General features: G+C 40.8%; 1 protein-coding gene across 1 annotated transcript; it reads right to left on the reverse strand.

Annotated features, from left to right (window-relative positions):
* Positions 1-27852, reverse strand: C1H9orf85 (chromosome 1 C9orf85 homolog). Its single transcript, XM_072150961.1, has 5 exons — positions 27774-27852; positions 27498-27678; positions 15180-15286; positions 5342-5455; positions 1-1604 (listed from the first exon to the last, which is right to left on the reverse strand). Exons 2-5 carry the CDS (start codon positions 27597-27599, stop codon positions 1442-1444), a joined length of 486 nt encoding a protein of 161 aa, XP_072007062.1. The 5' UTR covers positions 27600-27678; positions 27774-27852; the 3' UTR covers positions 1-1441.
* Between the last annotated feature and the right edge of the window lie 57 nt (positions 27853-27909).

The following is a 27909-nucleotide window of genomic DNA, read 5'->3' on the forward strand; positions in this document are numbered from 1 at the left end:
TACGGTAATTTATGTAATATTTAATGTTTTTAGTATGTCATTCCACAGAATAAGAATTAACTCAAAAATACTATACATAGTTATTATGTACACATTCTTCTGGTCTTGTGAAATCAGAGTGTTGTGCTGGAAACAGATGCTCAGTGTGCCTGATGCTTTGTTTCCTACCCTGCGGTGCACACTCTCTGGCTGGAGACAGATCGGTCATTGCTGGATGTTTGTTGAGCAGGATAGGGAATTTTTAATGACAAATTACTAAATGTATATGTTATAAAATGTAATCTGCTTTTGTTCTTTAACCTGGTTTTGTAAATAATCCAAATTAAAATTATATCTGCAAAAAAATATTTTGCAGGGTGTCAGGGAGCTGACACCATCAACATTCAACAAATCTAGTTATAAACAGACTCCTCTGCCCACTGTGACCTCTGGAGAAGCTCTCTGGATGCTTTTCTTTAGTCCCAGACTGCAATCATCAGTTGTAAGGTGTTTGTAATGAAGTTTTATTGATAATCCTTGTTCACATAACAGCAAAAAAATGTAAAAAATCCAAATGTCACTGGGACAGAATTTTTTTTTGCCTGGAGTTACAATTATAAAATATACCTTCCGAATTACACACAAATTCAACTTAAAGGGGTTTTCCAACGAAGCAAAGTTACCGGTGGGGGACTCAGTGCTGAGCGACCCCACGTCGCTCCGTCAGATTAATGGAGCAGACGGCCGCGCATGACCGTTCTGCTACATTAATCTGTATAGAGCTTATAAAAATTGCCAAGCGCCGTGCTCACCCATCTCTGTCAGCTTCATAGAGATTAATGGAGCAGAATGCTCATGCGTGGCCGTCTGCTCCATTAGTCGGAGGGGTGGCGAAGGATACGACAGACCCCTCATTTTCGCGATTTGCGGGAGTCTCAGCACCGAGACCCACACTGATCAGCAAGTTAGGCCCTATCCCCTGGATAGGGCCTAACTTTGCTTTGTGGGGGGGAAAACCCCTTTAAGAACCTATTTTGTACGTAACCGAGTGACTGCCTTTACTATTGGTCTCCTTCACACAGGTAACATCTGTTCACATGACATAAATCCAGTTTCCTTAGGAAACACATTGCAGCATAATATTGGAATATTTGTACTCCTCGTCTTGGATTCTATCATTTTATAGCTGTACCAAATGCAGTGTATGATTATCACTGCACATAACCTTCCATAATATGTTACTTGTAAGTAATAGAAGTATAACAACATTATATTCTGAATAGTATTACAGTTTGTTAGATTGTATCAGAAACAAGTCTTCAGGAAACAAAAATGTCTAGTTCCCAATATACATGTAGAGCTTTCCTGGCCACACTCCTGCTGGTGTATTCTGGCATCAGAAGCATGCAGGGGGAGATGTACACAGGTCAGTGTGTAGTCCTCATTGTAGGCATCTTCATTGTTAGCTACCAGTCACTGTTGTAGGTTTGCACTTTGTGCTGGTAACATGCTTAGAAAGTTTACCACCATCATCATCATCTTCAGAGTCCAGGTCTAGATAGAAATCCAAGTCGTCTTCTGCATCACCATTAGGTGCTGATGAGTCTGTCTGTTCTTTTGCAATCCTGCAGTAAACAGAAGTTACTTTAGTTAGTAAATTACCCTAGAACAGTGGTGGCAAACCTATGGCACGGGTGCCAGAGGCGGCACTCTGAGCCCTTTCTGTGGGCACCCGGGCCATCACCCCTGCACACCAGACAGGACTCAAAGAATTTTCCTGCAGTTCCAAGCAACTTGGAAGCAAAGATGCTGCTTTCGGTCATATTTTAAAGTGATACTTGCTTGGCTATTTGGGACTGTAGGAAGAGGGAGAATGTGTAGAAAGGGCCTAATTATGTTTGGAGGACCTCCTGCTGGCCCCATGATTCTCTTTGTACAGAGGGACACTGGAAAGAAGCTAAACTGATGCAAATTTTCCCTCCTCCTTTCTACTGTGTTGGTGCCCACAGGAGGCCAGTATGATTTAACATTGTTGAAGAACAGGCAGTAATAAGTTACTGCTTTAATTTTTGGTTGGCACCTCGCAATAAATGAGGGTTTGAGGTTGCAGTTTGGGCACTCGGTCGCTAAAAGGTTCGCCATCACTGCCCTACAAGATCATGAAAATCTGATATTGAGTAATGACATTAAAGAAGGTGGTCTTACTGCACCTTTGTTTGTCTCTGAGTCTGGCTGCCGAGAACCTAAATAATTGTCCGTTTCCACCATCAGAAGCGAAGGTGGTCTTACATATAGTATTAGGCTTTGTTTACATCTAAAAACCTATAATTAGGGTGTTCCACCGCTCATGACAATATTATGGGCATTTTGAACTGCAGGAATCAGCCTATAGCCTCACATATCAAAACCTGAGGTTTTGGACACCAACTGAAGAATTTCCATCTACTATAATGGAGTCTGTTCGGCATAAGAGTTCTGCATCCAGGACTTTTTCTTCCATGAACTACCGTAACTGATATTTTGAACTGTGCAATTTCCCCATTTTTCATTTCGCTAACCATATCTTAAACTAACCCTGAAATCTGAGCTGCATTCTAACCAGAAGTCTTATCACAGACTGGTACTTCAAAGGCCTCACACACAAATGGTTTCTATTATCCACAAACCTGTGCTTTCGCCATGAACTCGCCATACAGACTTCTTTCTTTACAGAAAGTGTCATAGGCAAGCAATATAAACCCATATCCGGATCATCATTAAAACTTTTAACCATATATCAATTGTTAGGAAAATTTTATTACTGTATTTTTTGGACTATAAGACGCAATTTTCAGCAAGAAAAAATCTTGCTGAAGAGTTCATGCGTCTTATAGTTTGAAGGATCCAGCACTGCCAGACCCTCCCAATGGGGGGTGGGGGGGGGGTTCACATACCGCTTTCTCTGTCTCCTGGCCCTCCCGACTCAAACACTGAAGGACCTTTGATTATGTAATCGGGTCATGTAAGAATGTGAGTAGTTGGAGGAGATGTAAGGGAAGGATATACAGAGGAGATGATGGGGATAGTCATACACAGGGGATAAAGAGGTGGTGGAGGTAGCGGTTATTTATTCTAAGTGCTTGATAGCTGATGGAATGTAGAGGGAGGCTTGTAAATTGAAAGGATATGGAGCTGATAGGATTTAAAAAAAATATGGTGCATAGGAAGATCAGGCTGCGTTCACACATGACGTTTTGGGGATGTTTTTACATGTTATCATGCGTTTGGGAGCTTTGAAAGAGTTTTTCTTCATTGCTGGAAGTGTAAGCAGCTGTGTTATTTTTACAGCTGCTTACACTTCAATAATGTGTTTGGGGTTGGGGTCCTACATGTAACAAGGCTTTATCTAGTTATGTAGGAGAGCTGTGTGAAATTATATGACATGTACTCCCCTTCTGCACAAGGTGTGAAGTCTATACTCAGAGGCAACGCGACTGTGGTAATCTTCTTTTATTTGTTATCCATGGCCTCCTACCTTCTAAAATTAGCGTTGAAAATGATACTAATGAGCCAAGGGGCTCTGCTGGGAGTTTGCAGAACCCCTGAAAGATGTCTTTTCACAGGTCTCCCTTCCTCCTGCAGACTGGTTCTCTCGTCCCTCTGCCTGTATAATCTGGCAGCAGGGAGGATGAGACATGTCCGGCTCAGCCTGCGAATCTGCATCACGGTGTGGCTCTGGAAACACCCACCAAAGCCCCTCAGGCTCATTAGCATAATTCATTTTGGTCACGGATAACAAATGTAAAAAGATTACCAGAGTTAAAGTGTCTGGATGTACTAGTAAGCGTCTCTGGTTTATCATGCTGGATCGTGCTGTAAAATTTACAAACAAATGCTTGACTGCAAGAGAAAGCACTACAATGCATCATGGAGAACAGTACAATTATGGAGATAAGGAGACAAGCCAAGGAAGCTGTTAATTAACCAATAGTTGCCCAGCTTTTGATCACCAGGGCTGTAGTGAATGCTTAAATCAATAATAGCATAAAAGGTTTCATTTTAAGAACAGTGCAGTGAAAGGATTAAAATTACAGGCAGGTGGTACCCGAACTCAAAGTATTCAGGGATACTATCCTATGGCAACAACGTATTTGGATTAAGGAGGGTTACATCACTTCCCCCTACATGAAAATCATTGGTATAAATAGCGGATAGATTAATCCCAAGTTGTCAGACACATAGGAAAGTATCCCTGAATACTATGAGTTCGGGTACCCCCTGCCTGTAATTTTAATCCTTTCACTGCACTGTTCTTAATCAGCAATAGAATAAAACTTACATTTTAACCATTCACTACAGCCCTGGTGGTCAAAAGCCGGGCAACTATTGGTTAATTAATTGTTCCACCCAGTGCTTATAACCCAAAAGAGTCAAGTTTTTCTTCCCCCTCCTGGGGATTGGTTTATGTTGAAGCCAAGGAAGATGGGCATACAAGGCTAGATAACTGTTACTTATACGAGACCAAAACTTAAAAAAAAAAAAACAAAAAACATTATGCAGCTCACAAACTTTTGCTCACTCTTCTATAAAAGTTACGTTTTAACTTGCACTATGTAGGTTTTGTTTAAAAAAAAATTCTCAACAAAACGTGTGAAAAGAAGCTGTTATTCACAGATGCTGAAGCATTGTGGTTTGTCAAATTCTAACACAGTGGGTACAATATCTTGAAGAGTAAACCTTTGAAACTATTTTCTTTTTCAATTTCAGAAATGATTAGTGTAGGAGATAACAATAAACGCACTAATATATTTCAGTAGGTATAGCAGATTCTGGGTTATTGACAGCCAGAAGACTTTCACATTCTGGTGCTTCTTAACCCATATACAGGGGCCAGTTAAAGACTTGCCTACTGGCTTAGTAGTTCTCTATACTCTACTGTGCTTTGATTTGATACTGACCTGCTTTGCCTATAGTTTGGTTGTGACTTGGTTTATGTGCCTCTGTTTTGTATTCATTACTGCTGCTGTGCACTGACCAGTATAGGGACAGACGACCAGTTGTCACCAGTGATTTAGAACATCGGTGGCAAGTAGGTAGGGACAGGGCAGAGGGAAGATCAGTGCTCACACTTTTTTTTACCCCCCATCGTAACAACGATTATGTAAGGGGATGTCTAACACATGTCTATGTGTTTCCTTAGTTAAAAAGGTATATGTGATAAAAACTAGCAAGTCCATAAAAGGTGAAAAGAGCATTTTGGAGCAAATATGTCCGGAATTAGTTTTTCCCAAAAACTGGACTATAACATGGGTTTACTCACAGTTCTTAGGTTTTCAGAGACTTGTTATGCTAGGCCATACATCCATTTCTATCCATTACTTACGGGAGAATAATGTCTTCTTTTTTTCCACACTTGGCACAAAGTTCAAACTGTAGGGCACACGGTTTGCATATGATATGATAAGCATCCTTTACGGTCTTCTGAAGGCATTTTACACTGAAAAAAAGTAGTTAAACCGCAATGAATACCACAAAATACTTACAGCAAAGAGTAGTGTTAGCAGCCATTCAGATTATGACAATACAACCCCAAAAGCATCGAAAATATGACAGTTCTTCACAATGGCACCATATGAATTATCAGACTGTGGAGCTGATCCCAGCAGCTCATTCATTTACACGGTGCATAGCGCATTATTGTGCACTCCAATAAACAGAACTATCAGCAGGATCAGATGGTCACAGTGGACAGCACGATCCTGTCACCTAACGCTCCCAATCACTGAGCCAACATCAGCGCAGCTTTCATATTCATTGATGCTGGGTGGTTTTGTGAGGAGTTGGTTGCGCCGAAAGACTTGAATAGAATAATACAGGTTAGATCAAACATTAAAGAGCCCTGCCCAGAAATTTTTCTTAGGTCTACAACTTTCAGTATCATAACAAGTGCTGATAACACACTATGGTGACTGCACACTCCTTTTGCGTTACTTTTAAAAAAAAAACAATTACTGGTTTGACTTGTATCCCACATCATGTCACTAGGCTTTCTGATCAGACACCGATTTAGAGGGAACTGCAAGGTAGCACTGAGGCATAGTTTTCTTTTCCCCCCATCCTAGAAAATGTACTTACATGTTCTTAAAGGGGTTCTCACAAACAAAAGTTAGGCCCTATCCACTGAGCTTGTAGCCATGCCCCTCTGCAGTCCTAGCACGGAGCTCCCACTGATCACTTCCTGCCAGCACATTGTGAGGAGAGAGAAGCTGCAAACTACAAGGAGATAAGTCATCTGGCAGGAATGGGAGGCAGGCACATGTCTGTGAGAACAGAGATGTAGCAAAGCTGACAGTGTAGAAGTCGGTCAGCCTGTGTGTAATAGGCATCTCATCATCTCTCATCTGTCTCATCTCTCTCTTTCTTTCGTGTCAGTACAATTTCAGAACCGGGGTACAGTGTAATTCTCGGACAGCTCGCAAAGCTGTCTGACGTATTCATGAGGGGGCGGGGTTGGTGCATGCCTAGGGGCGGTGACTGCCACCTGGCAGTCACTGCCGGCCTATGTAGCGAGCGGGGCGGTCTGGGGAAGAGGCAGGGCCGATGATTGCACTGTACCCCGCCGTAGTGTTTGGTAGCGTTACCGGAGGTTTCTGGTAACACTATCACTCCAACACTGCGGCGTTTGTTCAAGCACTAGGAGCTGCATACTTTAGTAAGCAGCTCCTAGTGCCGAAAATGTGGGTGACAGGTCCTCTTTAAAGGAAAATCGAGACACTGTGACTAGGCTAATTTTCTTACAACACCTTCTCCCCCTCTGCTGCTCCCTGGCACTTCCCCTCTCAGTCTGATGTAATCTCACTGCAGCACAGGAAGTTTCAACACAGTGGTAAGGGGGAAGTGTTCCTTGCTTATTGTAACAGCCTGTGAATCTGAAGTAAACAGCAGAGCACTTCTGGCTCATTAGCATAATTTTAAAAGTTGATTTTAGACAAGAGGCCATTGATAACTAATACAAAATTGATTACTACAGTCACAGTGCCTGGATCTATGAGTACGAGTACCTGGTTTATCCATGCTGCATTCTGATGGCAGATTTTCTTTAGGAGATAAATAACAGAAATAATTATTCCTCTCTTTTAGCTTATAATGCCCTTGTAGTTACAAAAAGGGGCTTTATTAAATTATGCAAATGAGCCGGAGGGGGCCATTTTTCCTTAACCCCTTAAGGACGCAGGGTTTTTCGGCTCATTTCTCGCTCTCCGACTTCAAAAATCCATAACTTTTTCATTTTTACGTGTACAGACCTGTGTGAGGGCTTATTTTGTGCGTAACAAATTTTACTTTCCCGTAATGTTATTTATTTAAACATGCCGTGTACTGCGAAGCTGAAAAAAAATTCCAAATGTGGAAAAATTGAAAAAAAAACGCATGTGCATCACGTTCTTGTGGGCTCAGTTTTTACGACTTTCACTCTTCGCTCCAAAAAACACCTCTACTTTATTCTTTGGTTCGGTGCGATCGCGGTGATACCAAATTTATATAGGTTTTATTGTGTTTTAATACATTTTCAAAAATTAAACGAATGTGTATAAAAAATAAATTTTTTTGCCATTTTCTGACGCTAATAACTTTTTCATACTTTGGCGCACGGAGATGTGTGAGGGGTCATTTTTTGCGAAATGAGGCAACGTTTTCATTGCTACCATTTTGAGGTCTGTGCGACATTTTGATCATTTTTTATTTAATTTTTTATGTTATGTAAAAAGGTGTAAAAGTCGCATTTCAGACATTTGGGCGCCATTTCCCGCCTCGGAGGTCACCGCCGCCCGTAACCGTTTTTATATTTTGATAGATCGGGCATTTTGGGACACGGCGATACCTAATATGTTTGTGATTTTTACTGTTTATTATGTTTTATATCCGTTCTAGGGAAAGGGGGGCGATTTGAACTTTTAATATTTTATTAATTTTTTTTTTATTTTTTAAACTTTTTTTTAAATTTTTTTTTCACTATTTCTTAGACCATCTAGGGTACATTAACCCTAGATAGTCAGATCGCTCCTACCATATACTGCAATACTTCTGTATTGCAATATATGGCATTTTTGCAGCACATTCATTACAATGAGCCACTGGCTCATTGTAACGAATCTGCAGATGCCAGATAGTCTCGGGTCAAACGAAGACCCGAGGCTACCATGGCAACCGATCGCTGACCCCCGATGATGTTCGGGGGCGCGGCGATCGTAAAAAAAAAAAAAGATGGCACCGCCGGCGTTGAAAGGGTTATTAGCGGTGGGGGTTTTATGCAAAATGCAAAAACCCCCACCTTTGTATGAAGAGGACTCAGCCCGTGAGCCCTCTTCATACATCCCTTATACCTCTGCGCCGTAGAGCTACGGCGCAGAGCGTTAAGGGGTTAAACACAAGGGCAAAGGAAGATTAAAGAAGAACAGATCCTGCAAGAGGGGGCATATACCATTATGACAGTGTGTTTGGTTTACAGTCCTACATCCTGGTGGTAGATGTCCATTAACAGAACCACAGATATCCACCCTTAACCCCATAGCGCAATAAGACGTACCCTTACGTCTTACTGCGCATGGGGGAGTATGAAGAGGGCTCACAGGCTGAGCCCTCTTCATACTCACCGGGCATTTGCTTCATAATGAAGCAAACGCCCGTCGCTAACACCCGCGATCGGTGCTTGCACCGATCGCGGGTGTTAACCCTTTCATTGCCGCCGGCAAAGCTGCCGGCGGCATTAAAGAGCCGGCGGCGCGTGGGCGCTGCCATCTTGGCTCCGATCGCCACTCCCCGTGACGTCACCGGGGAGCGGCGATCCATTGCCATGACAGCCTGGGATCACACAAAGATCCCAGGCTGTCATGATCGAGGCTATCTATTATAATGTGCGATCTGCACATTATAATAGATGGTATGCAAAATCCCCATATACTGCCATACTGTAGTATGGCAGTATATGGTAGGATCAATCAGACAACCTAGGGTTAAAGTACCCTAGGGAGTCTGTAAAATAGTAAAAAAAAAAAAAAAAAAAAAAAGTAAAAAAAAAAATGATATTAAAAAAACATAAAAATTCAAATCACCCCCCTTTCCCTAGAACTGATATAAATAAACAGTAAAAATCATAAACACAATAGGTATCGCCGTGTCCGAAAATGCCCGATCTATCAAAATATAATAACCGTTTTTCACTGCGTTAAACCCCGTAGCGGAAAATAGCGCCCGAAGTCGCAAATGGCATTTTTTTGCCATTTTGAAAAATAGAAAAAATTCTATAAAAAGTGATCAAAATGTCGAACAGTCCTAAAAATAGAAGCATTGAAAACGTCATCAGAAGTCGCAAAAAATGACACCACCCACAGCTCTGTACACCAAAGTATGAAAAAGTTATTAGCGCAAGAACACGGCAAAATGAAAAAAATTTTTTCTGTACAGGAGGTTTTAATTTTTGTAAATGTATGAAAACATTATAAAACCTATACAAATTTGGTATCCCCGTGATCGTATTGACCCAATGAATGAAATAGACATGTCATTTGGGGTGAAAGCTGTAAAAACCAAGCCCACAAGAAATGGCGCAAATGTGTTTTTTCATCATTTTCACTGCATTTAGAATTTTTGTCCCGCTTCCCAGTACACGGCATGGAATATTTAATACCATCACTACGAAGTGCAATTTGTTACGCAGAAAATAAGCCATCACACAGCTCTGTACATGGAAAAATAAAAAAGTTATAGATTTTTGAAGGTGGGGAGTGAAAAATAAAAACGCAAAAACGAAAAGGGCCTGGTCCTTAAGGGGTTAAAGTTGTACTAAAAAATGCAATCTAATGCTGATTTTAACTTTAAGATTGGATATCTCAGGTTCTCTTAAACATTAATACACAATCCATATATCATATTAAAGAGGAGACTCTCCGGTGTAATATGACACAAGAATTCTAGGTGCAAGGGTTCAGGAGATATAGGCATTTGAAGTGTGCCCCCTTCCAGACTGTCAGCTGAAGGCAGAATATAGAAAAGCTGCTGGAAACTTTCACTTTTCAGAGGTACATGCACCCTCTGAATCTGTAGCTGAACCTGGGAAAGGAAGATGAAATAATGCTGTACATATTTATAACATATTTTGGTAAAAGTTACTACTTATTAAATAAAACTTTAATTGGAAAAATGACAAAAAGCGTATTTTTTCACATTTGTAGTCAATTATTGGCAAATTTTAGAAAGAAAAATATGTAATCATTAAAACTATCCTATCAAGTTAAAGTCTCACATGTCATGAAAAAAACTTACTAAAAATTGTTATGATACGTAAAGCTTTTCCAGAGATATCGTCATTTAAAGAAGTGCATAGCAGAAGGTCAAAAATTGACCTGGACATTCAGGCACAAATTACCATTGGTCATAAAGGGGTTAATCTTCTTATATTTGTTAGCCATGGTCTCCATCCTTCTAAAATCAACTTTTATAATGATGCTAATGAGTCTTAAAGGCTCTGGTGGGGGTGTTTCTAGAGCCCCTTAGTAGCTTCACAGTCTGTTACAATGAGCAGTGCAGGTCTCTCCCTTAACTTCTTGCTGCTGCTAGATTACACCCTTTCGTGTCTTATGATGTGATCACACTTTTAATGTTTTTTCAATAAATTTTGTATTTTTACTGCAAACTTTTTTGGCCTGTTGCCGATGGTCTTTCCTTTCCAAGTCTTCACTACTATCACAGTGCCTGGCCCTAAGAGTAAACGTCACTGGCTTGTAATGCTTTATTTTAATGGTACAGTTTCTTTAAAGTTTTTTTTAATTTCAAGAATATTACTTAATGCCACTTCCATAATATTGCAGTTCTCAATCTGGCAAGCAAGCATAATTAGGGATATGTGAAAATCCCAATAGGTTTCAACTTTTCAGACATGGGTAACACAGGCAGTTCATGCCATATCTCAGGGGGTTGTCTGCATTGCCCTTTTATCATATTATTTCATTGATCAAACATTTATGAGTAAATGAAAAAAAGTCATCTGCGGCTAAGGCAGTGGCACACTTACTCACCTGAAATGGTATGAGGACATTCTTAGACACTGTTAGCACAATGACTCACAAACATCTCTGAAAAGGAGACTACACCCTAAAGCAGTATTTAGAGTTTCTCTAGATACCGGACCAGCAGAAGCCTCCTACTCTTCAGGGACATAGTTTCTTTAAGGTGTGACTTACACCGTTTCACCTGCTTAGCACAAGCCTCCCTATATGTTCGATGCCTTAAATCCACTATTCATTCAGGAGAATATTTTACATTTAAATTTGTAACACTGGTGCTACTAAGGGCTAGTACAACAGCCATATACCAAACATTTTCAGCCTGAGGGACCTGATAACACAGAACAGTACTTCAAACCTACAACAAAAGGTGACACAAATCGTTCTTGCATGCTTCGGCTCTTCCTCCTCTCCCAGTGTCTACTGCTGGTTGAATGAGGAAATAACTTGGCGAGCGCTACCACTTTGTCTTTCTGCATTTGGGTAGGCTTAAAATGCCCATAAGAGAGAAAGAGAAAGGCCAAGAGGTTTTCCAGTTTGGGATTCATTTATGGTCAATTTCAGAATGAGAAATAGGAGCCTCTAAGGCAGGAATCAAAGTCACAAATAGAGTTTTGGTCCCCAGTGTAAAATTGTTGCAGTCAGATTAAGATCATTTTAGCTTTTGTAATTCTGAACGAGTCTTTCCAGGCCCTGGCAGCATATTTAGCAGACTGATACTCTTATTGGCGTTATGAGCATTATCTGGCCCCTGTAAGGTGCACTCTACAAGATGACAGTAGAAAAGCCTGTACCACAACAATGGGCAGGAACAGTACTTGCTTGGAAATTTGTGTCGAGCGGGTGCGGCGGGCGGGCGCTGTGCTGCGAGCAGTGAGTGTGTGCACGCGGTGTTCTGTGTCAGTGTGCCATGTGTGCGGTGTATTACCAAAATATTTTTACCCTTCTGGAAAAATGTTAGTGCGACCTCGGTTTGGAAGATCTAGCACCAGGATCTATTAAGGAGATTTCCTCCTTAGTCTTATCTGGGTTCATACATGTAGCATGAGGAAGACCAGGGTTACAGGGAGGAAGCATCACCCAAGAGATTTATTCCCTTTTCACATTCCACTTCACTTTCATAAAGGCCTATATATTGCAACATAAAATACAACAGAGACTGTTAAGAGTGGGGATGTGTCTCACAAGACCACCAGGTAAGCAGAGAGAAGAAAACTGCTCTAAAGGTGCATGGGGTGGAGTCCAGAAAAAAAGATATTGTAAGGTACAGGACAAAGGAACAAAAGTTTAACAGAAGGCTAAAGCAACACATGTTAAATCACATTTACACTTAGGATAACCCATTTTTTTTTTCAGCATTAGCCTCACCACAAAATATAAGAGTTACTCTCTGAGCCAACACTTGAAGATCTAAAGATTTCTCAACTGTGAGAAAGCCTTGTTCTAAAGACTCATAGCTTTACTATGAGTGCCTAGGGCACATACAAAATGACATAGCCAGGGTCTACTGTCTTTATCTATAACCAGTTCCATCATCATTTTTGGAAGTATTTCTTCATCAGGAGTAGTGATGTGTCTGGAGTATAATATCATATAATAGAACAATCCATCCCAAGGGAGTTACAAGAAGCTGATCATATGATAAAAGAATGTTATTAAAATAACCTTGGAAGGGAACAGCAGCTTTACATGGATACATGGGCACTCAAACACTGTAAACAGGAAACATCTTCTAGTTATTTAATACACATGACATTATGTGCAAGATGGAGGCAGAAGTAAACCCGGTCATGCGCTGCCTATATGCATGTAGAGTAGCGGCTCATTTTATGGGTTAAGATACCCATTTTCTCATGCGATTCGGATATAGTAGGTGCCATATTTGAAGTGCAAATGACGAAGTGTGGGAATACTGAGGATTATTATTAGTATTGCTTTCACTTTTAAGAATTTTAGAACATGCAACCCACATCTTTAAAATGATTAAAAGCTGGCAAGCTAGTAATTTCAGTGAGGGATTCCTCCAACAATGTGAGAAAAGGTAAATGTTGGTAAAGAATATGTAGCATAACATGGGCAGATGATGACTGGTTTTACCACCATGATGCATCTTCCAATATTCGCAAATGTCAGACTCCAACTTTTAATGTTCTTCACTCAGACAGTGGTACCAGTCGGTAGTTACATGGAGTCCTGTGACAATATTCTTACTGGCATTCTATAAGAACACTAATATCTTTTGACTGGGAGTTTTTCTTATTTCTGAATGGAAACCACCTGTCCTCCCCTGCACCTGATCCGGAGAGGTGTCCCCCTGGGATATTTTTTGTTATGGATCACTCGTTTTTTTCTAGTCCTTTTGAATATGTTTTTATATGTGAATGTGCATTTTTTTTTAGCAGCCCATGATGAGGGGTGTCTGAAATGATGCTTTCACACATGCATTGCAGAAAATACCAGCTTTATTGTTGTTTTCTCAGAGAAAAAGTGACAATTTCCATCAGATTTCAACACATTTTCTGAAACATTCTGCCTATTATGCCATGCATTTTTTTTTTTTGCTTTGCTCCTCAGCTTAGCTTGTCCCTGCAGTTGTTGTCACCTCTGTAGGTGCTGTTTAATTCTGTGAAACTGTCCTCTGTGTACACAAGAAATTCTACCGTCACTGCTGGTGTGGAGGGGCCGCTGCTCTCTGCTCACTCTGGAGGGAGGGGGACAGATCATGTGATGTAGTGATGGGAAGTCCAGATCTTTTTAGTGAGATTGATTATTAGGCTCCGCTCCCCAAGAAGAGCCGCTTCTTCTGGCTCCTGAATAGCTTCCTATTAAATTTATAATAGGGAGCCTCAGTCTTGTAAAGCACCCCTATCCTTGACAATTTTAACACACTGTTATAGGATTAAAGGCATGGTTACCCAATTTGGAGGGTGGGGAGGTGGTTATGTGATTAGATACATACCTCATTTATGTATCTGATCAGATAAAAATCACAGGTGAGCCTTCAATCTCTATCATGCACAGTGAGTAGAGAGTTTGCTGCACACTGCACATGCGTCCCTACGCTGTGTAACCAAGCAGAGTGATGGTACGCAAACTCTCTGCTCTGCCTAGTTACATAGTGAAGAGGTGGGAATTCATGACAAAGGTAGAAGGCATGTGTGGTGAGCTGACATCACGAGAGAAGGGTTGGCAGAAGGATGATGTGGGAGAGGGGCGTGTTCAGTATAGATGAGTAGAGCACCGAGGGAATTAAATATGGTAATTAGAATGCGAGGTAAAGGATCACTGTACGACATTCTATGGCAATGTCCACACATCACTGAATATTGGGTTACTTGTGATGTTTTATGCAAAGCTGTTTTGGTTCATCGCCAGCATGACTAACTCTGAATTCCCCCCTACTCATAGTATACCTACATCCTAAGAGATCACTATAACTGGTGTTCATAAACATTGCTTTGCACCGACTATCCACTTCAGCTAATTGAACGTTATACTTCCTATATAGAACTTATATTCTCTAAAATTATACATGTATGTGATAACATAATGTTCAGATACCCTTATAGTATCTAAGCCTACAAAACATTGGCTACCAAGCCTATAAACGTAGAAAGATAATCTTGTTATACTATGAACAACTCTGTTGATGCAATTTGTGTCATGTACTGGTATGTTATCCTTTGTGTATGTGTTTATACAATTGAACAACTTCAATAAAAATCTTTTGGAAGTGATTAGAATGGGGATGTTATATTTTGAAATTCAGCCGCCCCGAGGACTTTCAGAAAAATGCTGGCATGGAGCCAGGAAAAATTTAAGAAGGTTTATTAAACAAACAACTAAAGACTATGGTATTATGAACATAAGGCTGCAATACACTTTACTGTCTGTACGGGAATCTGTATGCAGGGAAGTATAGCCCTGTCTGGTGACAGGTTCCCTTTTAAGTTACATCACAGACTGTCTTACTGTCCCTTTCAAGAGCAATTGATATACAATGCTTCAGCCACACGCTTTATGAAAAACGTTTCAGATTTCAGATAAAAGCTTTATTGTTTTCCGAACTCATTCAAGTTTTCCCCAAAGGCATTAGCAGGAAGCTTCTGTAGACTGTGTAAATTCCCTGGCTCTGGAGTAGCTGCAGCTTGTGTCACTTACCACTTTTTAGGCTGAGACAACGGCTTGTACTTGCTGAATTTCACCCGCCATTCAAGCACATCTTTGCAGCGCTGGCATACCCCATCATGTTCTTTGGCATTTATTTTCTAAAAGGCAAAAATAATAAAGTAAATAGAAGTCCTTCAGGCTGCAACAGAACATAAGGTCAGGTGCTGGCAAGTTTATGGTTTACAGAGCCAGGCAAGTAAATATTTGACATGCCACTGTGCATACAAGGGACAAATAATGGAAATTAAAAGGACAAGAAACTCCGCTATCATGTATCTAATTTAAGATTAGAGATATGCCCTCGTGAGGTATTCCCTCGCAGATTATGATAAATCAATGAAAAAACCGTGTATTCACTACACAAACAGAATAAAGATGTGCTGCTGAACACAAGTTATCAGCATATAAGAGAAGCAAACAAACATTGCGGCCCATTTACCCATCAGTGTTTCTAATGCCATTCCGCAAGCATCAAAAACCGTCTCTGAACATGGTCACCAGAATACACAAAGCAGCTTTGATCAGTTTCCACATTGCTGCACTTTTTGAGCCCGTTTGATGAGGAGAGAGAAGCGCTAGGTGTTCTATCAGGTTTCGGTATCGTGGAAACGCTTCTGTAACCAGAGCGTTGCTGACTGGGGCATCGCATTTTAGCAATAGGTGCAGGTCCCACAGAGGAGAGACCACCATCTTTCAGACATTTATGCCATACATGCGTTTTTCAGGCTTAACCCCTTTAGGCTATCAGCATACATTGCCGTTTGTCATGCGGAAAATACGTAAGTAAATACGCAGCAAATATGCATACTTTTTATGTGCGTTTTAAGAAGCAAATTTGTGTTATGTGTTGTGTGTTTTTGACATAGCTTTACATGCACTTTTATTCAACTTTTTTTTTTACCGGTTTCAATGTAATTTCAAGCATAAATCTGGACCAATTGAGCATGATCATGTGGATTTGCAGCTTGTAAACTACAATGCAAGACTGAAAAAAAAATCCGAGAGGACGCACATATCCTGTAGGCCTAAGTCTACGTTACTTGTTCCAAATTGAATTTACTTTAATGCTGCTGTATTATGCTGGGGATCTTCATTACAGATCAGCAATCCTGAAGAGGGAGGAAGATCAACTGAGTAAATTACAGATGGCTATTACGTCCCTATTGTGATTGATATCATTTTGTAAGGAGTGGATAACTGTATCAGTCACGACAGAACCAGGGCGGACAGTGAATGAATCAGGATACACAGAAAGGTCACACACACACACATGTATTTCCGTACTATCACAAAGTAGAAAATAGCTCCGTAAAAGTTTAATACTGACTGTAAAAGATATTTCATGAACAAGACAACTTTGAAGGATTGGGATATCGCATCCGCAGGGGCCTACCCTGGAAATCTTCGCTCCTCAGCCGCTGCAGGTTACAAGATCCCGCCGCGTGCAAGTGCTTCCCAACCCGACCCCGGAATAATACTTTCTTATTGGAAAGTATTATTCTTATTCAACTAGAACAGTTTTGCTCTAAGAGACTTATGATAAATCTCCTCCTATATGCCTAAGAGTCAAGCCTATAAAATTCAGGCGTTTTATAAAAAGGGTTGAGATATTGGCTTTCCATAATTAATCGTGTGGCTAATAGTATTCAGAATGCAATGTCAGTGCATGGACTACTGTCTGCTCCTCGAAAAACATACCATAAGTGGGGTTTCTTTTAACCCCATATCTCCCCACCCATCTTTCACATTAATGCCCAGGCTATTTTTCAGTTTATTTCCATCAGTTTCTTCTACAATCTATAACTTTTATACTTTTCTGCCACTATAGCTGTATGCAGTCTTGTTTTTTTGGGGGTGAAATGTAGTTTTAAAATTGCACAATTTGGAGTTTAATATGGCATACTGGTGAAATTTTATTAACTGTTTATGTCCAGTATGTTTAAAATATATAATCTAATAAAAACGTTCTGCCTATATCATCGATCCAAAATAATAGAATAGCCTTTTTATCTGGGTCAATATGCACGCGACTGTCTGCTGATCCCAGTGACTGAACACTGGTCTGCTGTTGCAGCACTAGCGTTGCTCTTCAACTGGCAGATAGATAAATATGATGTTAGGACTCCCTAAGGCACCGATCACACGTTCCGTGAGCAGTCCGTTCATAATAAGACGCTAGAGCACATGGGGCGGGCCTGGGCCTGATCCCATATGCGTTTTCAGAGAAACACATACATACATTTTTTTTTTTTGTTTCAGAACTGACTAAAAATGTCTTGCTTCTTCAGCACTTTATATATTTATATTCATGATACATGCACTTTCATACATAACCCTGCCTGAAACGGTTACAGATTTTACACAGATGTGACTATTTACTCTGGGGTTCAACACTTGTCCATGCCACCATGCCCTCAGTTCTCTCGTTGATCTGATTTGGCCCAAACTCCCCACTTCCCCCAATGTAAAATAAACTTATATAAAGTACTGAAATGATTCAGACATGTTGCTGACAAAGGTATTAGAATCTTTAAAGAGGACCTGTCATCCTGAAAAAGTGTTCGGCGGGTCCCGAGGGATGAAGAAGTTTGCGGACCGGCGCTTCTATTTCCAATGATATAACGCACAAATATATGCGTTTAAGTAAAAATCTTTTATTCATAAAACTCGCGACGCGTTTCTGCTCCGGACTGGAGCCTTCGTCAGGCATAAAATGACAGACATAAAATGACAGGCATAAAATAACGTACAACAGTGAGACCTTAAATACATTACCAAAAGACCGGGATCCCGGGGTTGACTAGGTTCCGGTCATGTGATAACCCGGGGGTCAGAGTTCGGTCTGGTACCGTTAACAATATAAATTCTAGTTGTAAATTTCAAAAGACATCAAAATTCCCAGATGTTGAATAGATGGTTAGCTAAAAGGTTATTTCTATCTAAAAATAATAATTTATTAAGACCAATAGTACATGAAGTGCTAAGTTTCTGTACCTGAGTTACAAGAAAGTGAGATCCTATAACCCGTGTTGAGCTCCCCGGCGCTATGATCTGCCTGAGCTACGGATCGCAGGGAGGACCAAAAGGGAAACACGCTTATGAACGCCGCTCCGGACCGAGGATCAAGATGGTAGCGGACCACAGTCTCGGACGGGATCCCCCGTTCTGGTTGTCATACACAGAGGGGGTAAGTAATTTAGTTGTGGATCAATATTAAACGGGTTTCAAATCTTCATTAGGAATATTGGAAACTAGAATTGAATATTTTGGTTGCGGATCTATATTACATGGATTCAATAACCTCATTGAGACCATTGGGAGCTAATGTATTTAGTTTAAAGATCCAAAAAGATTCTCTACGGTTCAGGGTCTTCGCACGGTTAGTGTTTTCTTCTTTGATTTGTTCTATAGGGGTTATTGTCACACAGTTAAAATCTCCCTCATGTTCTAAAAAGATATGTTTTGATAAACTTTGTTTAAGAAAACCTATTTTAGTCTTATGTCGGTGGCCGTTCAGTCTAACTCTAAGTGACTGGATCGTCCGACCGACATATTGTTTTCCACAAAGACAATCAACCAAGTAGACAACAAAATTGGAGGAGCATGACATTCTCGTTTTTATCTTGAATGTTTCTTTGGTAATTTCTGATGTAAAAGTGGTCGCTCCCTCATTAATTGAGTCACAACAGAGGCATAATTTATGTTTACATTTTTCAACCCCTGGTTTCTTGTTAACAATATGAGCCAGGTTAGTTTTGATGGATTTAAGCCTACTCGGGGCTACTACATTTTTTATAGTTGTAGCCTTTCTAAAGGTTATGAGTGGATGGGCAGGGAGGGCATCACCAAGAATTGGATCTCTTTTAAGGATGGTCCAGTGTTTTTTTAAGATTTCTCTGATCTTTAGGTTTCCCCTATCATAGGTAGTAATAAAATTAAATGCTAGCCTCTTCGATCTCCCTTCATCTGGACTCTTCTTATTTTTTGGTAGCAGGCATTCTTTCTGTGTTTTTTTTGCATATTTTGAGTATGCTTCATCTATGATCTCTCTGGGGTATTTCTTCTCCTTGAACCTCTTCTTCAAGATTCTAGCTTGTGTCTTGTAGTCTTCCTGATTGGTACAGTTTTTCCTAATTCGATGGAATTGGCTAAAAGGTATATTTTTTAACCATTTAGGATAATGTGCGCTTCCGAATTCCAAAAAACTATTACTGTCGACACTTTTGAAGTGTGTAGTGGTAACAATCTTGTTGTCTGTTGCTGTTATTTCGAGATCGAGAAAAACTGTCGTATTACGACTCAGGTTGCTTGTAAATTTAAGACCCCAATCATTTTTATTTAGCGCTTTCACGAATTTAATGGCCTCTTCCTCATTTCCCTGCCAAATACAGAAGAGGTCGTCTATATATCTTTTGTAATATACCACATTCTTTGACCATTGTTCCGTATTATAAATAAATAGGGACTCGAACCGCCCCATAAATAAGTTTGCGTAACTCGGGGCGGCTCGAGTTCCCATGGCCGTACCTCGTATTTGGTGATAAACCTGCTTCTGAAAATCAAATACATTGTGTTTGAGGACAAATTCTAGTCCTTTGCATAAGAACTCTATTTGGGCTTCGGGTAAAGTGGTATTTTGAGTGAGAGCCCAGTGGATAGACTGGAGTCCGAGATCATGTTGAATGTTCGAATATAAGGACGATATGTCTAAGGTTAAAAACAAATAATCATTTCTCCATTCAAATTGATCTAATTCCATAATTAGGCTACTGGAATCCCGTAAGTAGGATGGTAGCTGCGTTACTAAAGGTTGCAGGTATAGATCCACATAGTGAGAAAGATTGCTAGTTAGAGAGCCTATCCCAGATATTATGGGGCGGCCTGGAGGATGTTCCTGATTTTTATGAATTTTTGGCAAGTGGTAAAAGATTGGTAAAGGGGGATGTGATACAGTGAGAAAGCCTTTCTCTTTTTTGTTCAGAATTTTCTTTTCAAAGGCGTCTTTGATCATCTCATTATATTCTGTGAGGAATACCGATGTCGGGTCTTTTCTTATTTTCTTATAATATTGGGTGTCATCGAGGATGTTGAGGGCTTCCTTGATATAGTCGCCTCTGTTTTGAATGACTATTCCTCCCCCTTTATCCGCAGATCGAATCACTATTTCCAGATTGGAGCCTAAATTTCTTAGGGCTTGTTGTTCTCCTTCTGTTAAATTGGTACCAGGATTTTGGGAAGCTTTTATGTTCCTAAATTCCTCAGATACTAGCGAAAGAAAGGTCTCTACATGATGACCTCTTTGGGGTAATGGGTTGAATGTCGATTTTTTACTAACTTTTTTGTGCAAATATGGGTCTGAATCCGGTGCGTTCCCTTCTGTTGCATTCTTTAGTTGTTCGGTTTTATTTTCTTTTATTAGAAAATATCTTTGTTGAGTGAGCTTTTTTATAAACATATTTAAATCGACAAAGAGCTGAAAATCATCCGTGGTTTTATTTGGACAGAAATTTAATCCTCTTGATAGTACTAGTTTTTCATCGTGTGTGAGGATATGACTGGACAGGTTAAAGATTTTTATTCTGTTGACAATAGTGTCTACATTTTTAGATGGATTTTCCATTGTTTCAGATTCTATACCGCTTGTGTCTTCTTTCCCTTTTTTCTTTTTTCTCCCTCCCCTACACCCTCTGGTTCTCTTTTTCTTTTTGTGGTTAAAGGGCTTGGTGTATCCAGTGGGATAAAGTATTTTAGAATTCTGTTCTGGAATAGTGCATGTTTGGTATTTTTCACAGTTGGTGTCAGTGGGGGGGCAGGGGTAAGACAGATACTGGGGTCCAGGGGGGGTTGTAATGGGGTATTCGGTCGGGTGGGGCCCAATTCTAAAAAAGAGCTATTATTATTGGGAGATGTGATATCTGAAACGGATGGTAATTCTTCTGAAAAAATCATACCGACATGATTGTCCATAGTGATTGATGATTGTTCATTAGTATGTACTGTTAACCAGGAAGCATTGCTTAATGTGACTGGATCTATGGTAGCCCCAAGTGTTGGGTTTATCTTATTAGTATTCCTGGTTTCCTGTACTGGTGTCTTCCTTGAATGAGGTAGCAAGTTGTCTCTACAGATAATTTTCCTCTCTTCCTCTGGGTATGGGTTATATGTTGCCCTATTGGTATTATGAAAGGTTCTGCCTCCTGTTCTAGTGTACCTGGGTTGATAATTGCCGGCGTATCGGGGTGGCTCTCTATTGTTCAGTTGTTGATTCCTAGGGCGGGATTGGTGTACCGGGAACCTTGAAGTCCTATCATTAACTGGGGTGTTCTTTTTATTATTACTATTATTGTTGTTGGTGACACTTCCATTTTTGTTAGGGATATTATTAGGATTTTTTGGGGGAACATGAGGATTATTTGGACCTCTATCTGAGACCCTAGATAGACGGTTTTTCAGTTTTTTTATTTTTTTCTTTTCAGAGAAAAAAATAAAAAAACTGAAAAACCGTCTATCTAGGGTCTCAGATAGAGGTCCAAATAATCCTCATGTTCCCCCAAAAAATCCTAATAATATCCCTAACAAAAATGGAAGTGTCACCAACAACAATAATAGTAATAATAAAAAGAACACCCCAGTTAATGATAGGACTTCAAGGTTCCCGGTACACCAATCCCGCCCTAGGAATCAACAACTGAACAATAGAGAGCCACCCCGATACGCCGGCAATTATCAACCCAGGTACACTAGAACAGGAGGCAGAACCTTTCATAATACCAATAGGGCAACATATAACCCATACCCAGAGGAAGAGAGGAAAATTATCTGTAGAGACAACTTGCTACCTCATTCAAGGAAGACACCAGTACAGGAAACCAGGAATACTAATAAGATAAACCCAACACTTGGGGCTACCATAGATCCAGTCACATTAAGCAATGCTTCCTGGTTAACAGTACATACTAATGAACAATCATCAATCACTATGGACAATCATGTCGGTATGATTTTTTCAGAAGAATTACCATCCGTTTCAGATATCACATCTCCCAATAATAATAGCTCTTTTTTAGAATTGGGCCCCACCCGACCGAATACCCCATTACAACCCCCCCTGGACCCCAGTATCTGTCTTACCCCTGCCCCCCCACTGACACCAACTGTGAAAAATACCAAACATGCACTATTCCAGAACAGAATTCTAAAATACTTTATCCCACTGGATACACCAAGCCCTTTAACCACAAAAAGAAAAAGAGAACCAGAGGGTGTAGGGGAGGGAGAAAAAAGAAAAAAGGGAAAGAAGACACAAGCGGTATAGAATCTGAAACAATGGAAAATCCATCTAAAAATGTAGACACTATTGTCAACAGAATAAAAATCTTTAACCTGTCCAGTCATATCCTCACACACGATGAAAAACTAGTACTATCAAGAGGATTAAATTTCTGTCCAAATAAAACCACGGATGATTTTCAGCTCTTTGTCGATTTAAATATGTTTATAAAAAAGCTCACTCAACAAAGATATTTTCTAATAAAAGAAAATAAAACCGAACAACTAAAGAATGCAACAGAAGGGAACGCACCGGATTCAGACCCATATTTGCACAAAAAAGTTAGTAAAAAATCGACATTCAACCCATTACCCCAAAGAGGTCATCATGTAGAGACCTTTCTTTCGCTAGTATCTGAGGAATTTAGGAACATAAAAGCTTCCCAAAATCCTGGTACCAATTTAACAGAAGGAGAACAACAAGCCCTAAGAAATTTAGGCTCCAATCTGGAAATAGTGATTCGATCTGCGGATAAAGGGGGAGGAATAGTCATTCAAAACAGAGGCGACTATATCAAGGAAGCCCTCAACATCCTCGATGACACCCAATATTATAAGAAAATAAGAAAAGACCCGACATCGGTATTCCTCACAGAATATAATGAGATGATCAAAGACGCCTTTGAAAAGAAAATTCTGAACAAAAAAGAGAAAGGCTTTCTCACTGTATCACATCCCCCTTTACCAATCTTTTACCACTTGCCAAAAATTCATAAAAATCAGGAACATCCTCCAGGCCGCCCCATAATATCTGGGATAGGCTCTCTAACTAGCAATCTTTCTCACTATGTGGATCTATACCTGCAACCTTTAGTAACGCAGCTACCATCCTACTTACGGGATTCCAGTAGCCTAATTATGGAATTAGATCAATTTGAATGGAGAAATGATTATTTGTTTTTAACCTTAGACATATCGTCCTTATATTCGAACATTCAACATGATCTCGGACTCCAGTCTATCCACTGGGCTCTCACTCAAAATACCACTTTACCCGAAGCCCAAATAGAGTTCTTATGCAAAGGACTAGAATTTGTCCTCAAACACAATGTATTTGATTTTCAGAAGCAGGTTTATCACCAAATACGAGGTACGGCCATGGGAACTCGAGCCGCCCCGAGTTACGCAAACTTATTTATGGGGCGGTTCGAGTCCCTATTTATTTATAATACAGAACAATGGTCAAAGAATGTGGTATATTACAAAAGATATATAGACGACCTCTTCTGTATTTGGCAGGGAAATGAGGAAGAGGCCATTAAATTCGTGAAAGCGCTAAATAAAAATGATTGGGGTCTTAAATTTACAAGCAACCTGAGTCGTAATACGACAGTTTTTCTCGATCTCGAAATAACAGCAACAGACAACAAGATTGTTACCACTACACACTTCAAAAGTGTCGACAGTAATAGTTTTTTGGAATTCGGAAGCGCACATTATCCTAAATGGTTAAAAAATATACCTTTTAGCCAATTCCATCGAATTAGGAAAAACTGTACCAATCAGGAAGACTACAAGACACAAGCTAGAATCTTGAAGAAGAGGTTCAAGGAGAAGAAATACCCCAGAGAGATCATAGATGAAGCATACTCAAAATATGCAAAAAAAAAACACAGAAAGAATGCCTGCTACCAAAAAATAAGAAGAGTCCAGATGAAGGGAGATCGAAGAGGCTAGCATTTAATTTTATTACTACCTATGATAGGGGAAACCTAAAGATCAGAGAAATCTTAAAAAAACACTGGACCATCCTTAAAAGAGATCCAATTCTTGGTGATGCCCTCCCTGCCCATCCACTCATAACCTTTAGAAAGGCTACAACTATAAAAAATGTAGTAGCCCCGAGTAGGCTTAAATCCATCAAAACTAACCTGGCTCATATTGTTAACAAGAAACCAGGGGTTGAAAAATGTAAACATAAATTATGCCTCTGTTGTGACTCAATTAATGAGGGAGCGACCACTTTTACATCAGAAATTACCAAAGAAACATTCAAGATAAAAACGAGAATGTCATGCTCCTCCAATTTTGTTGTCTACTTGGTTGATTGTCTTTGTGGAAAACAATATGTCGGTCGGACGATCCAGTCACTTAGAGTTAGACTGAACGGCCACCGACATAAGACTAAAATAGGTTTTCTTAAACAAAGTTTATCAAAACATATCTTTTTAGAACATGAGGGAGATTTTAACTGTGTGACAATAACCCCTATAGAACAAATCAAAGAAGAAAACACTAACCGTGCGAAGACCCTGAACCGTAGAGAATCTTTTTGGATCTTTAAACTAAATACATTAGCTCCCAATGGTCTCAATGAGGTTATTGAATCCATGTAATATAGATCCGCAACCAAAATATTCAATTCTAGTTTCCAATATTCCTAATGAAGATTTGAAACCCGTTTAATATTGATCCACAACTAAATTACTTACCCCCTCTGTGTATGACAACCAGAACGGGGGATCCCGTCCGAGACTGTGGTCCGCTACCATCTTGATCCTCGGTCCGGAGCGGCGTTCATAAGCGTGTTTCCCTTTTGGTCCTCCCTGCGATCCGTAGCTCAGGCAGATCATAGCGCCGGGGAGCTCAACACGGGTTATAGGATCTCACTTTCTTGTAACTCAGGTACAGAAACTTAGCACTTCATGTACTATTGGTCTTAATAAATTATTATTTTTAGATAGAAATAACCTTTTAGCTAACCATCTATTCAACATCTGGGAATTTTGATGTCTTTTGAAATTTACAACTAGAATTTATATTGTTAACGGTACCAGACCGAACTCTGACCCCCGGGTTATCACATGACCGGAACCTAGTCAACCCCGGGATCCCGGTCTTTTGGTAATGTATTTAAGGTCTCACTGTTGTACGTTATTTTATGCCTGTCATTTTATGCCTGTCATTTTATGCCTGACGAAGGCTCCAGTCCGGAGCAGAAACGCGTCGCGAGTTTTATGAATAAAAGATTTTTACTTAAACGCATATATTTGTGCGTTATATCATTGGAAATAGAAGCGCCGGTCCGCAAACTTCTTCATCCCTCGGGACCCGCCGAACACTATTGTATACACGCTCCCAGGATCCTGGTCCTGTCTAGGAACGTGGTTCATCAGGACCGGCTGCTCTGCTTTTGTACATGCTATATCTAAGCAATCACCAGGTGAGAGTCTGCTGATACGTTAATGCACAAATTCAATTACAGTAACTGTATCACACGAGGTTGCGCTCCTCCGCTTTTTCTTTTCTCTCCTCCCACTCTCCCCCTAACGGGGCCACCCAGAGCTTCATTAAGCCCCCCTTCCCAGGCCATTTGATCCTGAAAAAGTACACTAGGAGCTGCTTACTAAAGTAAGCAGCTCCTAGTGCTAAGACAAATGCAGCAGCGCTGTACACTACAAACGCCTGACCGCTGCTCCATAGGGCAGCGATGACTGCCATGCAGCAGTCACCGCCCCCAAACCCGCCCCCTCATGAATACGCCAGACCACTTTAGTACTGTACAGCGCAGCGGTGTTAGTTAGCGTTATCGGAAGTTTCTGATAATGCTAACAGTGTAACACCGCTGTGTTTGTTTTAGCACTAGGAGCTGCTTACTTTAGTAAGCAGCTCCTAGTGCACATTTTCAGGTTGACAGGTCCTCTTTAAAGGTAACATTTTAAAGTATACCTTCTGTATCACTCCATCATGGTTTTCTACATCTTTACTTGCATTCTATAGAAACGTTCTATGTTAAAGGAAATCTACCACCACGGATCTACGTATTAAGGTAGATCCGGTGGCAGGTTCCTCTTATATAAAGTAGTATAGCCCTTTTTAGGGCTAATTCTTTCGTGGCCGAGAACTTTTATAAATTATAATTCCCCCAATATGAAAATTTCCTAAAGAGGCTACTGGGGCGTGGTGTAGCCGGGGCGAAGGCTACATGTCGCGGCGACTCCACGCCCCAGTAGCCTCTTGCATTCTGCCTACCAATGCATCTTCAGCGTGCAGTTACGAGGAGCTGCGCACACTTGTCTGCGAAGCTGGCCTCTGTGCATGCGCAGAACGCAGGCCGCCATCTGCACAGTCTCGGCTCTGAAACTACAACGCAGAACTCAGCTTCGCAGACGAGTGTGCGCCGCTCCTCGTAGCTGCGCACTGAAGATGCATTGGTAGACAGAACGCATGAAGCTGCTGGGGCGTGGAGTAGCCGCACCGTGTAGCCTCTGCTCAGGCTACTCCATGCCCCAGCAGCCTCTTTAGGAAATTTGCATATTAGGGGAATTAAAATGTATAAAAGTTCTGGGCCATGAAAGAATTAGCCCTAAAAAAAGGCTATACTACTCTATATTAGAGGAACCTGCCGCTGGATCTACCTTAATAGGTAGCTCCATAGTGGTAGGTTTCCTTTAACTTCCTGTGGATAAACACCAATCCATAATCATGTGACGTCACACAGCTGCAGAGCTCCTTGTATCAGAGATCTGCACCTGTGTGACATCACATGGCCATGGGACAGATTTTTTTTTTTATCCACTGGAAGCAAACATAGAAGCTTTCTATTGCAGGACAGCAAGCAAAAATTGTATAACATTATTATTACAAACAATAAAAGTTAATTTGCCGAGAGTGTACTTACAATGCTATTGGGAAGCTTATCCTACAGCAGTAGTGGCAAACCTTTTAGAGATCGAGTGCCCAAAATGAGACAAAAAACCACTAGCTTTTCCCAAAGTGCCAACAGGGCAATTTAGGCAGTAACAAACTTATTGCTACCAGGATCTTTGAGCTCCAATCCGACACCTTTTCACTCTTCGGACAGGACCTACTTGGACTGCCTGAGACTGCAGGAAGATGCCATGTCTGGCAAACTCCGTGCCTGGGAGACTGCCCGTGAGCCCACAGAGATGCCTCCGAGTGCCATCTCTGGCACCAGTGCCATAGGTTCGCCACCACACACATGTCCCCACACATGCTGACAACACCTATCTGTCTCACCTTGGTCTTCGAGCTGCTGTCGTGCTTGTCGTTCTTAAACACCGTCACATTCCGGTGTTTCTGAGGCCGGGAGCGCTGCACGTTTCCTCTCTGAGAACTCATGCCGGTAGAACTGACCCTCTGCGGCCCCCGTACTCGAGGTTTCCCATAACAGGCCAGTCACTTGTTTGCGAGCGCCATGCTATTGGGTTAGACATTTGTCTGTCAAACCAACGTCAGAACCCGCCTCCCCATTTCCAAACCTAGTGCAGCAAAACATCACAAGCCTGGCATTACGTGATTGGATGGCACGACAGGATCTTATTGTATCATTGGTAGAACTTTCATCATCCCGCCTATGAATATACACTCTGACGTCGGAATTTTCTCACGTTCTTATTGGCTATGACGGGCGCTAGTGCCCCGCCCACTA

The sequence above is a fragment of the Engystomops pustulosus genome, chromosome 1, assembly GCF_040894005.1.
Source record: "Engystomops pustulosus chromosome 1, aEngPut4.maternal, whole genome shotgun sequence".
NCBI classification, from domain to species: Eukaryota; Metazoa; Chordata; class Amphibia; order Anura; family Leptodactylidae; genus Engystomops; species Engystomops pustulosus.

Coding starts and splice junctions, on each gene's coding strand:
- C1H9orf85 (XM_072150961.1), bottom strand. CDS start 27,599: ATGAGTTCTCAGAGAGGAAACGTGCAGCGCTCCCGGCCTCAGAAACAC. Junction 15,287..27,497: donor ACAGCAGCTCGAAGACCAAG/GTGAGACAGATA, acceptor TTTGCCTTTTAG/AAAATAAATGCCAAAGAACA. Junction 1,605..5,341: donor AAAGAAGACATTATTCTCCC/GTAAGTAATGGA, acceptor TGTTTACTGCAG/GATTGCAAAAGAACAGACAG.